Source organism: Chionomys nivalis, chromosome 22, assembly GCF_950005125.1.
Source record: "Chionomys nivalis chromosome 22, mChiNiv1.1, whole genome shotgun sequence".
NCBI classification, from domain to species: domain Eukaryota; kingdom Metazoa; phylum Chordata; class Mammalia; order Rodentia; family Cricetidae; genus Chionomys; species Chionomys nivalis.
The window spans coordinates 7,389,675-7,403,365 of NC_080107.1; the positions used below are offsets into that span (position 1 = coordinate 7,389,675).

The 13,691-nt window shown below is 43.1% G+C and overlaps 1 protein-coding gene across 1 annotated transcript; it reads left to right on the top strand.

Annotated features, from left to right (window-relative positions):
- The first annotated feature begins 2,095 nt into the window (after positions 1 to 2,095).
- Positions 2,096 to 10,928, top strand: LOC130864482 (cytochrome c, testis-specific). The gene is made up of 4 exons (XM_057754941.1): positions 2,096 to 2,194; positions 5,150 to 5,178; positions 6,368 to 6,605; positions 10,683 to 10,928. The coding sequence occupies exons 3-4, from the start codon at positions 6,437 to 6,439 to the stop codon at positions 10,829 to 10,831; spliced, it is 318 nt and encodes a 105-aa protein (XP_057610924.1). The 5' UTR covers positions 2,096 to 2,194; positions 5,150 to 5,178; positions 6,368 to 6,436; the 3' UTR covers positions 10,832 to 10,928.
- Positions 10,929 to 13,691: the final 2,763 nt, after the last annotated feature.

Below are 13,691 nucleotides of genomic sequence, written 5' to 3' on the forward strand. Positions count from 1 at the left end.
AAGCTGGCGTTGAACTTTAAAGTTTTGCCCCAGCTTCCCAAGTGCTGGGATTATAGATTAGATGTGTGCTACCACGCTTGGAAAATAATGTTTTTAAATTTTAATTATGTGTTGAAGACACAAGAGACAAAGTAGTAAACAAATGACCATTCTTTCTTCTCTGCTCAAAGTTAACAGTTTAACATTCTGTAATGATACATAGAGTTAATAGTTCAGGGACCAAATGAAACAATATGTGTGCAAACACAGAGGAGAGGCTAATCTTCTAGTTCCCTTTGACTCTAGTGTCCACATCTTCCGTGCTGTGTAGCTAATGCTAAGAGTCAGGAATTGCGGATTGTTACAATGAATTTGACACAGGGGTTACAGTCATCTCTTACAGTTATCATTATGCCCTGTGTCTGCAAAGGGAGTGTTCTGTTTCCATGGAGCTTAGAAAGAAACAGGAAGCAGCTTGTCATATCTTTCCTCTGTCCCTCGTCTTAGAAAGACCTGTCAAGGCAAGTGAAAGAAAGGAATCCTTTTACTGATGCAAGGAAGCGCAATGATTACCAGTAAGACCATTTGCACACTGGCGCCACCTAGTGGGAGATTTTTTAGACTGCAAAGGCTGTAAAATAAGTAAACTATACTAATTTGTACCCTGAAGTTTTAAAGCTTATATTATTATTTCCTTAAAGACAAGCACTGGAAAATTAGCTTGGCCTATAGCGTACACACCACACACACACACACACACACACACACACACACACGAAATACTAGTCTCCTTCAGTCTGCATGCCTTTGAAAGGCATCTGATTCAATTAGATGGCATCTTTAAAGTGTGTAGACTGCAGGGCAAAACTCATAGGTGTCATTTAGAGTGGTTTCAATAAATTATTTGGTTACTATGGCTATTTAAATTAAAATACAGTTTCTTATGATTAAAAATGATTGAAATAGTACAGATCGAGTTCCTTCGTCTAATTAGACATATTTCCAGTGATCAGGAGCAGTCTGTAACTTCTAACAATGCCCACACAGAATATTCCTGAAACAGCAGAAAGGGCTGTGGGACAGCACTGCTCTAGGGAGTGAAAACTTTGCAGTCCCTGTATTCAACCTAACGCACGTACTTCTTACTAGTGCGTTTCCGAGAACTTTGATTATTCGACCATTATAGAAAATTATTTTGATATTCTTACTTCTCTGTCCCAGACTCATCACTTACGGCTCACTGATATGATCGTGTGACCGCAGAGAAGGCAATCTCCCTACTATATTTTCTGAACACAACGTTGATTTTTTTCGCCTTTCTCCCTTTAGTCCCATTGCCCTTTATTTCAGCCCTCCCTTCTCTGTCACCTTCCTATGACTTTTTTTTTTTAATTTATCTATCTCAGTTTCTTCTCTAAATTGCTCGTGGTGATTAGTATTTTGCAACCCGGCTGTCAGTTCCTATGTTATTGAATTTTCAGGTCGTTTATTGGCAATGCTTTTCTTAATGCTTTTTTTTTTTTTTTTTTTTTTTTTTTTTTTTTTTTTTTTTGGTTTTTCGAGACAGGGTTTCTCTGTGGTTTTGGAGCCTGTCCTGGAACTAGCTCTTGTTTTTGAGACAAGGTCTCACTTCGTAGTACAAGCTGACCTAGAACTCACGGTGATCTTCCTGCCTCAGTCTCTTGAGGGTAGGTGTACAGGATTGTGTCACCACATTGAGTTTATATTGCGATAATTCAAGTTTGTTGTAATTTTAACCTCTGGCCACAGTGAAATTGTAATTCATGAACGGTTGGGCATGCGGGGTTCAGTATTTGCCGTTTGAGTTTGGTTGATACGATGTTTTGCTAACAGCAAGCATCTCATTAATGTGATTTGATTGTAGCCACCAAATGTTCCTGGCCTAGTCATAAAACAGATGCTGCTCCACGTTTGTATACAGTATAAGGGTACAGAGATTTTTTTTAAGGTAAAGGTTGAACAAACAAAATATCAGACCAGAGGCAGTTAGATTTGGAGGCCATCCAGCCTCTGCGAGAGTTGGGAGTTCCGCGGGATCTTTCAGCCAATCAGCAGCGAGGATGGAGCCGGCCATCAGCTGGTGCTGGATCCCGTCTCTAGGAGAAGTACTCGGGCACAGAGGCGGCACCTTAGATCTTGGCCTCACTGCATCAGGGGACCAAGGGTGGCACAGGGCACCTCTGCTGTGATTGTGGTAGGTGCTGGCCGATTAGAAGAGCGTGGGCTGGGCAGATTTGCCCTGTGAGCCCTGCTTGTGGGCAGATGCAACGAGGGCCTAGATGTACCCAGAGAGGAGCGTTCAACGGTCCCCAGCCCAGCAGAGCCAATCCAGTATCCTGTCGATTAGGACTGCCTGTCGTGCCCCTGATACCCGGGTGGGAAGCATGGCTCAGAAAAGCTTTCCGCTTATGTTGGGCAGAGGTTGGCATCGATGTGGAGGCCTGGGCATTTGGGAAGCTGGATTCTTGTTCCAGCTCATAGTGGTACGGCCACTCTCTAGGGCTGTGATTGTAGATACCGGTGAAGCGCTGGTAGAGTGAGATTTCCTCGGTCACGTTATCTCGCCCCACCTTATACAAAGAAAATTGAAAATGAAGTTTATGCCCTGGCAATGCTGAAGCATGAATGGGCAGCCCGTATTGGCGGTTCTGTTGAACTTGTCCATGTTGGATTTCATGGTCTAAGTTGATGAGGACGACTGACCAGGTCTCTTCCTTAAGAGGACACTAGATTTCATTACAGATGGTTGTAAACCACCATGTGGTTGCTGAGATTTGAATTCAGGACCTTTGGATGCTCTTAACTGCTGAGCCATTTGGTCAGTAGTCCTTATGAATTAAGACCATGAAATCCAATATGGACAAGTTCAACAAGAACCACCATGTATAGGCTACACATGCATGCTTCAGCCTTGCCAGGGGCTGCCTTATACAACCACATGGGAAATTCTGTTTTGTGGGTTTTTGTATGTGTTTTCTATTTATCCTTAAAGTATTCTAGTGAGCTTCCCCTCCCTCCTCCACCAGTGGAATTATTTGGATTTTGTAAAATTTAAAGGCTTTCTTGGTGCCTTCATTGTTCTGACATTTCTCTTCTGGTCATGAAAAGTTAGACATAGTCCCTGGTAGACAGCAGTATTAAAAACTACTTACGGCCTGAAAAGTAACAGGAGACTTACCTAGTGTGTGTGAGCCCTAGGTTTGATCCCTAGCACCACTAAAATGTAAAACAACGAAAAACAAATAAACAACAACAAATCATCCAATCTTCCTTTTTTATTATTTAAAACAATTTTCAGCCAGATGGTGGTAAATGCCTTTGATCCCAGCACTCGGAGGCAGAGGTAGGCAGATTTCTGAGTTTGAGGCCAGCCTGATCTACAGAGAATTTCAGCACAGCTAGGATTGTTACACAGAGAAACCCTGTCTTGAAAAACCAAATAAAATAAAATTTAAATATATTTTGATCATATTCTTTCTCTTCCCCAAGTCCTTCCAGATCCTTTCCCCATCCCTACTCACCCAACTTTATCCTTTCTCAATAAACAAACAAAAACCCAATGTAACAACCCCCAAACCAATAAAATAAAACACCACCCCCAAAGTAACAACAACAACAACAACAACAAAAACCCACACCAAACTGTAACCAAATGAAAATACACACATAAAAAACTAGAGTCCAATGTATGTTGATCAACTACTGAACATGAGGTCTGTCCTGGTGTGGCTGATTTCACTCAATCTTTAAGTGATAATTTGGGGGGAAAATAAGCATATATAGTGTTTTAGTTACTGCATTCAACAGAGTACTCAAAGGGAGGCAAACTTGTAGGGTTACAGATCTAATGCTACTCCTTCCCATTCTTTCTCTCCACCACTCTTCAGTTGTGACCTGCACCAGGTTGATTTCCATGTGCCTTCCTTGTTTTGTTCAGATGTAGGGAAATATGAGCAGTAACCGACTCAGAGCTGTGGGGATCCACTGAGTTCACGGCACACTTGGCTTAGAACTCAGGCATGCAAGTGTGTCTTATCCTTATTGTTCGTTAGTACTGAGACTACTTCAGACTCAGGTGAATAGTCGGTTCTCTTAGTTCACGTCACACCTTTACCTGTTTCTTCTTGCATACAAAGTACTGGTAAAAGCCAGTTGTGGTCACGGAGCCTATAATCTGCATGCGGACGGCTGAGGCAGGAGGACCGAGTTCGTAGCCAGCCAGCTCAAACTACAGTGATTCCGAGGCCACATAAAAAGACTGTCTCGAACAAACAAAAGACAGCAATAAATAAGTAAATACCGCTAGAGTATCAGCTAGTTTCATGGCGAATCAGTTTCTTTCTTGCCATTGCTGAATATCTTGGTTTTATTTTACCTGGAACAAGAGTGTCAGTGTCTGCTCCCGCAATAATAGTCTGTGACTAAAGACAATGACAGTAAAAGTCACGTGGTGACTGATGCTAACAGAGCACTGAACGTAAGTATTTTTGGCACGTGACTTTGGTGAGAAATCAAATTTAGAGTTTCCTAAATTACTAGTAATATTTGATTGGCACAACTCAATCTGCCTTGTATAGAAGGTGACGAATGAAGACTCTGGGGAGCACTTTGGTGTTTTGTTCTTCATGATACAGACTTTACAGTTACAATGTACATATTTTACAAATTGTCGTATGTTTTCTTCTGGGGAGGAATTTCTCTCTTTCGTGGCTTTAATCAAAGGCCCACTGCGTTTTGAAAATTTTTGCAGTGTCTTGACTATTATTTGGAATTTTGTCAACCTCTCTTCCATAAAGTTTTTCTCTCACACCTGCTACTGAGTGCTGAATTATTTGCTTTTAAACGCTGCACACTGATGGGCCTTCTTTTTGGATGTGGATTAATGATGGTTATTGGCTCCTGATCAGATTTTAAAAGTGAGGAAAACACCGCTCTCATCTTTGTGTAATGACTTTCATTATTCAATACTGGTTTTTTTGTTCAAATTTGTCAGATTAATTGACGCAGATATTTTGTTTCTTAGTGGGATTATGTAAACAAATATATTTTTGGGACTGTATTGTCAAAGAATGTCATGATTTTAGTAATAGTAATTTGTTATGTTTAAATCCATTTTAATCATGAACTCCCCTGTTCTCATTCTTCACAGAACACAAAGTGTAGGGAAACACAGCCCAGGTAGGCCAACCATTATCATGTCAGTGGCTCTATGTTCGTGCGTGTCTTGTGTGCGTGTGTGTGTTGTGTGTGTGTGTATGTGTGTTGTATGCATGTGTGTGCCTGAGCCTGTTTGTGCAGGATTATATGGAGGCCAGAAGATGATGTTGGAATGTCTTCCCTGATCGTTTCTCCATCTTGCTCTTAGAGACAGGCTCTTTCACGTAACCCCAGAGCCCTGCTTGCTAGGATGGCTTGCCAGGCTCTCAAGAAGTTCCTGTCCTCATCTTCATAGCAGCAGGGGAAAGGCACACTCTGGGTGGTGATGCCAGGGACTCTGTTCGCTATACTCGCCGAGCCATCCCCAGACTTCAAAGTTCAGCTTATGGAGTTGTAATTATTTACTTTTCATGCCATTTTGGACGAGAAGCATTTATTTAGCTGTCCAACTAAATTTTTGGCGGTCGCTGAAGCACCTTAGTTCAGAATCTTGTTTGTATCTCTTGCTATACAACAAGATTGTCACCACTTAACAACATATATTTTATGCTGCATTGATACCATGTTCCAGTGAGGCCTGAGCTCAGTAATGTCATTTTTATTACTTTCATGTAATACTTGTTCTAATCTGGTAGACTGGATTACAAATAAAGTAAGTACAAAAGGGGCCCCACTTTTTTCTGATTGATTTTAATCTCCTATGCATGGCTGCTGTGATGAGTGTGTAAGAACACGTTTACCTATCACGCTTGTTCTGTTCTTCTAAGTAAAGGGATGTCCATGTCACACAGCATTTTTGCATATGCATTTAAATTAATATAATTGTTTGAAGGCTGCGGTAAAACCAGGCTTATACCAATAGGAGTATATGAAGAAGCTAAGACTAAAAATTTAAAATAAGTCTGATCAGGTGGCTGTGATGACATACACCTTTAATCCGGGAAACAGATGCAGCTGAATCACTGTGAGTTTGAGCCAGCCTGGTCTACAGAGAGTCCCAGGACAGCCAGGGTTACATAGTGTGATCAAATCAGCAACAACAAAAGTCTGACGAATGAGATGACTGAAGTGTCTGTAACGCTGGATGCTGTAATACATCTGTGTTTTCGAGCACTCGGGCATTAAAGCGCATGTACATTAAACGCTATTGTTTGCTTAATGTTATTGACATTCCCTTCAGTCAGAGTAACGGGATCCTTCTCCCTCCCAGTTTTCTTTCCAGGTTCGCAAATCTGCTGTTGTCTTTGGTCTGTGACTTAAGGTCTCATCGCAGAACAAAATGGGAGATGCTGAAGCAGGCAAGAAGATCTTTGTTCAGAAATGTGCTCAGTGCCACACAGTGGAGAAAGGTGGGAAACACAAGACTGGTCCAAACCTCTGGGGCCTTTTTGGCCGCAAGACAGGACAAGCACCAGGATTTTCTTACACCGATGCAAACAAGAATAAAGGTAAAGGCCAGGAGCGGTGGGAGATGCTCGGAGATTTTATTGCAGGAAAGACTGTTCGGGGTCTGGTGTGGAAGTGTCTGCCTAACTATTGCATTGGAAATAGACTCCCATGTTTCTGATAACTGAAATGCTGTTTTTTTTTTTGCCGTAACATTTGGATTTAGATAGCTTGTTATCCCTCCAACCAGAAGACTCGAGTCTTTCATGGCATAGAATTTGCCCATGTAGACTGTTTTATATGTTAATTTTATGTTACATTCATCTTGAGAAAGTGTGGGTTAAGTCTAAAAAAAAAAACACTTTAATGGCACAATAGCCGTAGTGATTGTGTTTGTAGTGGTGATTCTTAGCAGTGTTGGGAATATAAAGTTTGAAAATATATTTAACAATTTGGTATTGGTTGGTAGAAGGGAGTTAAGCAGTAAAGTGAGAAAGCTTTTTAGAATTGAGATTAAAGACAGCTAGACAAAAACTATAGTATCTGTGCAAAACGGCTGGTTTCAGGCATGTGTGTGCACGGACATATATAAATAGACATAGATTAGCACAGCAAATATTCTTAAAGTACAACTCTCCTTTGAACTGTTCTTGTGGCCTAACATACAGACAAGAATCTCGGAGCACTCGTATCTGACGAGGGTCTCAGTGTATAGTCCAGACTGACTTTGAACTCATTTATAGCCCAGATCAGCCTCAAATTCACTATGATCCTCTTGCAAGTGCTAGAATTATAGGTACATAGGCTATTTTAATTTTTTTAAATTGGAGTGAAATTCACACAACATTTAGCTAGTTATTTTAGAGTATGTAATTTATTAACATTTAGCATTCATGATAGTGTACCATCATCTCCTCTCCCTGGCTTTATTTATTTGTTTGTTTGTTTGCTTGCTTACTTGTTTATTTATTCACGTATTCATCCATCCATCTATCTATTCATTTATTCTTTTGAGACTGGTCTCACTATGTAGACCAAGCTAGTCTTGAACGCACAGAGACCCACTTGCTTCTGCCTCCTGAGTGTGGGATGGAGGTGCGTGCTGCTATGTCTGCCTTCAGAACTTTTTAAAACGAAACTCACCATAGCACCTTCATCTATTATGTAGCCACCCCTCCTAGCTCTGTTCTTCTATGGCTGCTAGACAGCTCTGTGTCTCTTTGGATTTGCATGTTGACTGTTTGATGTGCAAGGAATCCTGTAACAAGCTACTGTTTGTCTGTCTTCCTTCACCCGGCGTGATGCTTTCAAGGCCCATGAAATTTGTAGCCAGTATCAATACTTCACGAAAATTCTGATGGTGACTCCAGCACGTGGTTTCGATCTCCACTTTGTCGTGTGCGTGTGTGTGCATGTGTGTGTGTGTGTGCGTGTGTGTGCATGTGCGTGATTAACGAGTGCCCAGTGCACATGTGGAGAGCACAGACAGCTTGCAAGTCCTGAGGATAAAACTCGGGACGTTGAGTCAAGTCTGCACTATCCTTGTGTTCAGAATGTGCAATAACACTGGCAAGCAGGTATTGTATGGTAAAGGATTTTGTTCTTCTCTTGGGTTTCTATAAGGGACTCTGTAAAATCTGGGAATTTCCTCCAAGTGAAAGGATTATCTTCGTTATCTTTGTTAGTCCCAGGGACCAGGACCCGACTCTTGCTGATGCTGTGACTCCACTCCTAGATGCTGGTTGGGCTCCTAGATCATTTTCAGATAGGGGCTGACCTTGCAGGAAGGACCAATCATGAGGTTAGATAGTTGTGCCTCATGCTCAGGGATTTCAGGTAGACTTTTGGGGACAGAGTGGGGATCAAGATGCTGGAACTGGGTTCTGTCCTGTTACAGTGAGCCTGTCAGTCATGTTTATGTACTGAAACCCCCACTGGACGCTCCTTACCAACCAGCACTCTGGCAGAGAGAGGAGGTCCTGATCCTTCAAAAGCATTTCCAGGAAGTGTGCATTTGGGACCCTCCAGTCCTTGCCTTGTGGGTCTCTTAGGCCCTGCCCCTGACGCACGGCCTTTATAATAATTTTGGTGTACTGCTTTCCTGAGTCCTGAGAGCTGTTCTTAATGAATCATTGGACATCAGAAGGTTGTGGGAATTTCAGAATTTTGGGTGGCTAGACCTCCCCTCCCCCAAAAACCTTATAGTTTTTTAAATAAAGGCCTTCTTCCAGAAGGCTGTGGCATGCGTGCTGACTGTGGACAGTTAGTGTTAGAACTGCATTTTGGTTAGTGCAGTTAGATTTTCAGTTGTTAGGTCACCGAGGAAACCAAGTTTTAAGTCACGTTTGTTGCTTTCATTTATATGGTTCTTGAATTTGTGTGGTACTTGGGAATTGAACCCAGGGCTTCATCCATGCTTGGAGCATACTCTACCTCTGGGCTGTTCACTCATCTTGACAAACTTTTAAACTGTTTTCTCCTGTGTCTTTTTATTAATATTGTTTTGACAGTGAAGTTGGAAGGTCCTGATTTCTAGTCTAATTATAAACCACATTTGAATTGAAATGAAATGAAAATGATGACAGAGCTGTGTGCGGCCCTGTCAGTTATTTCCTTTTCTGTACATAAAAAAACAAAAACGTTTTCAGTTCATGAGGTCCCTTTTATCAGTTGCTGGCTTTCTTTCTCGAGGAACTGGAGTCCTGTTTAGAAAGTCTACAAAACTAGCTCTATCAAAGGATAGGCCTGCCATGAAAGTGTGGTGATAATTTAAAAAAAGAACACTACCTCCTAGGCTCCCGGATTTGGAGGAGTAAAGAGTCACTGGTGCACTGTGTGCGCTGATATATTAGGCACTTTGAGGAGAGGGGAAAGAAAAAAGAAACAGACAGATTAGCTAATCAGGGCAATTAGTGCTGGGTTGTTAGATACAAAGCAGAGGTGCGAAAGCCATGTTGGGAAGGAGCATTAGGGGCAAAGACGGGGAGAGGACGCAGCAGCGGCTGAGCTGACCGCAAAGAAAGGAAATCAAATGATATCGGGCATTCCCAGGGGTAGGGGCTGAGACGAAGAGTGGCAAACATGGCTGCCCGTGTTGTCTGAGAAGGAAAAGGGAAACGGCACGGGAGGACTAGAGGGACACAGGAGCAGAGTGAAGCGTGGAGGGAGTCGACAGTGGGCACTGCATAGGAATGCGCGGAGCAAGCAGGGCAGACGGAGTGTAGAGTACGGACGCAATCTTGACGGCTTGTCCGTCTGCTGGTGTCAGTCCTGGACCGTCCTGTCCTTGCCTAGGGCCTTCCTTTGGAGATGAAGTTGCAGATGCGGTCCGGTTAGTGGGCAGTACCTCACAGGTGGAGTACCAGATGCTGGCCATGCTTGCGGGTTCACCCTCACCCGGAAGTCAGGTGGCTTGTGTCCTTTTCACTGGTTTTCCGGGGAAGAAGAGGACAACTTTGTCTGTCATCTTGGAATTGAATTTCTGATCACAGATTTCCATGACAGATAGGTAAAGGTGTGCATGTGTGTGTGCGTGTGCGCGTGTGCATGTATGCATGCGTGTGCACACGAGTGTAGGCACATACATGCCACACTTTACATATGGAGATCAGAGAACAACTTTGGGGAATTGGTTTTCTCCTTTACTGTGGGCTCTGGGATTTGAACTCAGGTTGTCAGGCCTTCAAAGTTATTTTACCCCAAGAGCCACCTCTCTACTCAATAGTCAAAATTCAGGTAGCTTTGTTATGTCAGGGCAAGGTACATTCTTCTTTGGGCATCATTATGCCCAATTTTAAAGCAGAAAATTGGTTTAGATTGCATGCTATCTGAGATTTTCTTTAGAAGGGACGCCGTGATTACAGAAGCTTGAGGCATCGTGGAGGCAGAGCATGACTGGGGTAGTTGTTCACTGACATATCTTTGATGGTCCTAAACAACACATGACTATTGGCTCTCTACAGAGAAACAGGAATAGACTCTCTTTCTGGGATTTTCTTGTAGTTCAGGCTCTACATTATTAGCTAAACAGTCTTCCCGTTGAGTGACAGGTAACCCTTTGTTCACATATGTGGGTCATAGTGAACAGAAAGCCCTAAGAAGTAACCACGAAGACTTAATACTTATTTTCAACCTTACAGGAATTGTCTGGACAGAAGCAACTTTGATGGAATATTTGGAGAACCCAAAGAAATTCATCCCTGGCACTAAAATGATCTTTGCTGGTATCAAAAAGAAGAGTGAGAGAGAAGATCTTATTCAGTATTTGAAACGGGCAACATCCTCATGAATTACAAGTGCAGCTTCCAAAATACTAGTTCTCAATTTCAAATATTGTGCTTAATAAGAAGCAATCTCTGCTCTTTCTTGATCAGCCTGTAGTAATTTTAACATGTTAAATAAAGGTTGATATTTTTGATTGTGTATAGTCCACTCATGAGAAATTGATTTCCGTTAGATTGTGCTTGCCTTTTACTTAACTTTAAAGGGGAAAACAGGGAACATATAGTCAAACCTTCGGAATGCTTTGGGGTGGGGGAGAGAAAGAGAGAGAATGAATGAATTATGGATCCTGGGTTAATAAAACAAAATCTAGATGGAAGGAGAAAGTCACGGCCTGCCTACTTTGATAAGCACATCTTGGTTTTTGTTTTTGTATTTGCATCTTTAAGCTCTCTGATCCTAAACAACACAAAGCTGGGCTTGGGCTCTTTTGAGGGGAAAAGCCCCAGTCAACTACTCAAAAGGCAGAAAGAGCCCATCTCGGAATCATGAGAGCAAAGCGTGGTGGGGCAGGCCCACTCTAGCTAGTGGAGAGCACAATGCTCTCTGCAGCGAGGCTTCTCCTGAACAGCGCGCAGGACCGGCATCCAAATGATGGGGTCCCAGGGAGGAGGGAACAGCTTCCATACCAAAGAGGTGAGTAGAAGAGTAGTTAGGGGCCATGACAGGGAAGGATAAAACACCTGTTACCCCATTTATGCTTCACATCACCACCCCAGGGTCTTAGGGGTCAACTTCATCCTCTACAGTGGTACCTAGAGTTTAGTTCAGGCCAGAAGCAGAGCATTGATCTTCTGCCGATAACTTTCACCTTTATCAGCACTTGACTTACAGTATGTACTGCTACTGTGAGATAAACTAGTTGAAAAGGAGCAAATTCTAGAAGGTTCCATTAAACTTGCTAAGTGCTCAAGCTTACTCTTGTTGTCCCTGACAAGTTGGAAGGAATGCGCTTCTCCGGGATGCCAGGGCCGGTGGTGTGTGGACACCTGTCTCTGGGAATGGAGAGTGGCTTCAGACAAGGCTAAGCTTGTCACACTCTCCCTCAGGGAGTTTTCGGTGAGAACAGAGAGGTTGCAGGGTCTCTGAGGGTGTGCCCAGAGCAGAGCTGGGTTTGCAGAGCTGTTACCTCGAATCAGACACCACATCCCATTCTAGTCTGTGTGAGGCCCGTCAACTTTGTGAGACACAACTTGAGCTCGATTCTCATTCATAACTCAGTCCAGATCGACAGAGCCCTGCAGGAAAAATTTGCTGGTGTTGCTACAAGCTGCTGTTCCCTGCTGCAAGCTTCAGGCGGGAGGAAGGCAGCTTTAGGCTTGGGGAGTAAAAGCTTTTGCCTTAGGAGTAGAAGCAGCTGTTCTGAGGACTGAGATAATAAAAGGCATTTGGGTAGAAATGAGGACTAGTTTCTCTTCAAGTAGATTTCTGCTTAAGGAATTGTTGGGTTAGTAACATATTGAGTATAACATTAAACTTCAGAAAGAGTAAAGCAAGTCGTGCCCCCCCCCACATTTTTTTTTTAGTGGAAATGTTTTATTCATTCGAAAAGTTGGAGGAAATGTTACACATGCGCATGGTAATTGAAGTTGTGTGCTGTGATACACTTTATTATTAAAATTGTCTCTGAGAAGCTTACATTTATTTTAGGATGGCTTTCTGTGAAATGGCTTCTGGCCATGCAGACAGCTTTATTCAGTGCCGCTTTAGCTAGGTTACATTGAGCCTCCCAGAATCCTCTGCATGGTTCCCCGTCAGGCTGGTGACAAAAGCTTTATGCTTGAGACTGGGAGGAAGCAGGGCCAGGCAGAAGGCTTTATATTTAGTGGGTCATCTCACAACCATACACATAATCTACGCTCGCCACACATCTGTTCGCTCTTATGTTTGGCGGACAGCCACCCCTCCAACTCCTGCTGGCCCCTTGTTTCTGTGAGATCTAGAGCAGGTATGTGGGCTGTTCTGACGGCAGACTGGCTTCGCTAGGTCACCCACATCAGTGGTGAACTCCTGACTTGACTGGAGAGTACCAGTTTGCCCTCTCGGTTTATCCCTGCTCCCTTTGTGCTTTTCCTTCCCAGCTGTCTGCCCTGAGGACTGAGCCCTAATGGCTTTAAGCTCATCTCTAGATGCACAGCCAGTAACAAACACTCTAATCTGACCCAACTCCAGCTAGGCTGCTCTAAATCCCCTTCTTGACTAGGCCCTGGGTCTTGGCCTCTCTCCTTAGCTTTAGACCCATGTTTAACCTGAATCCCACTTAATCAGTTCAGCAGATTCACATCCGTGGCACCTGAGCATTCCGATCTGCCTTCAGCAAAATCCTGTCAAGTTTATCCATCCAGAATCCCCTTTATCTCTGGCATTTCTTTCCTCCGACTGCTTTTCCACTCCCTGATCTGCTCCTGGGCTGTAAGTCCCTGGTTGTTCTTTGGTCTTTGTTGTTGAGCTGATTTTTTTTTCCAGGACCAAAATGATCTTTCATAGTTGCTCCTTAAATCAGCATGCCTTTAATCCCAGCAGAGGCAGGCAGATCTCTGTGAGTTCGAGTCCAGCCTAGTCTACAGAGTGAGTTCCAGGACAGGCAAGGCTGCTACACAGAGAAACCCTGTCTCGAAAAACAAAACAACAAAGCAGCATCATTTTACTGATTTTTACTGTCTCAACAGCCTTCTGCAGTCTTCCCAAACCCCCTGGGTAGCCTTTGTGACTTGGTTGTGATTCTTTAGCCATCTACATTTGAACCTTTTCCTCCCCAGCTTCTACCTAAAGTTTGTGTGGTTTCAGCTCTAACGAGTCTCTTGTTCCCAGCAAAGACACTCTCTAGGCAAAGACACTGTGGATACCATAGCTGTACATAAACACCA

Bases quoted from the DNA above. Each gene is read 5' to 3' on its own strand.
- LOC130864482 (XM_057754941.1), top strand. From the start codon at position 6,437: ATGGGAGATGCTGAAGCAGGCAAGAAGATCTTTGTTCAGAAATGTGCT. The intron at 6,606-10,682 runs GTAAAGGCCAGG...TCAACCTTACAG, and splicing joins CGATGCAAACAAGAATAAAG to GAATTGTCTGGACAGAAGCA.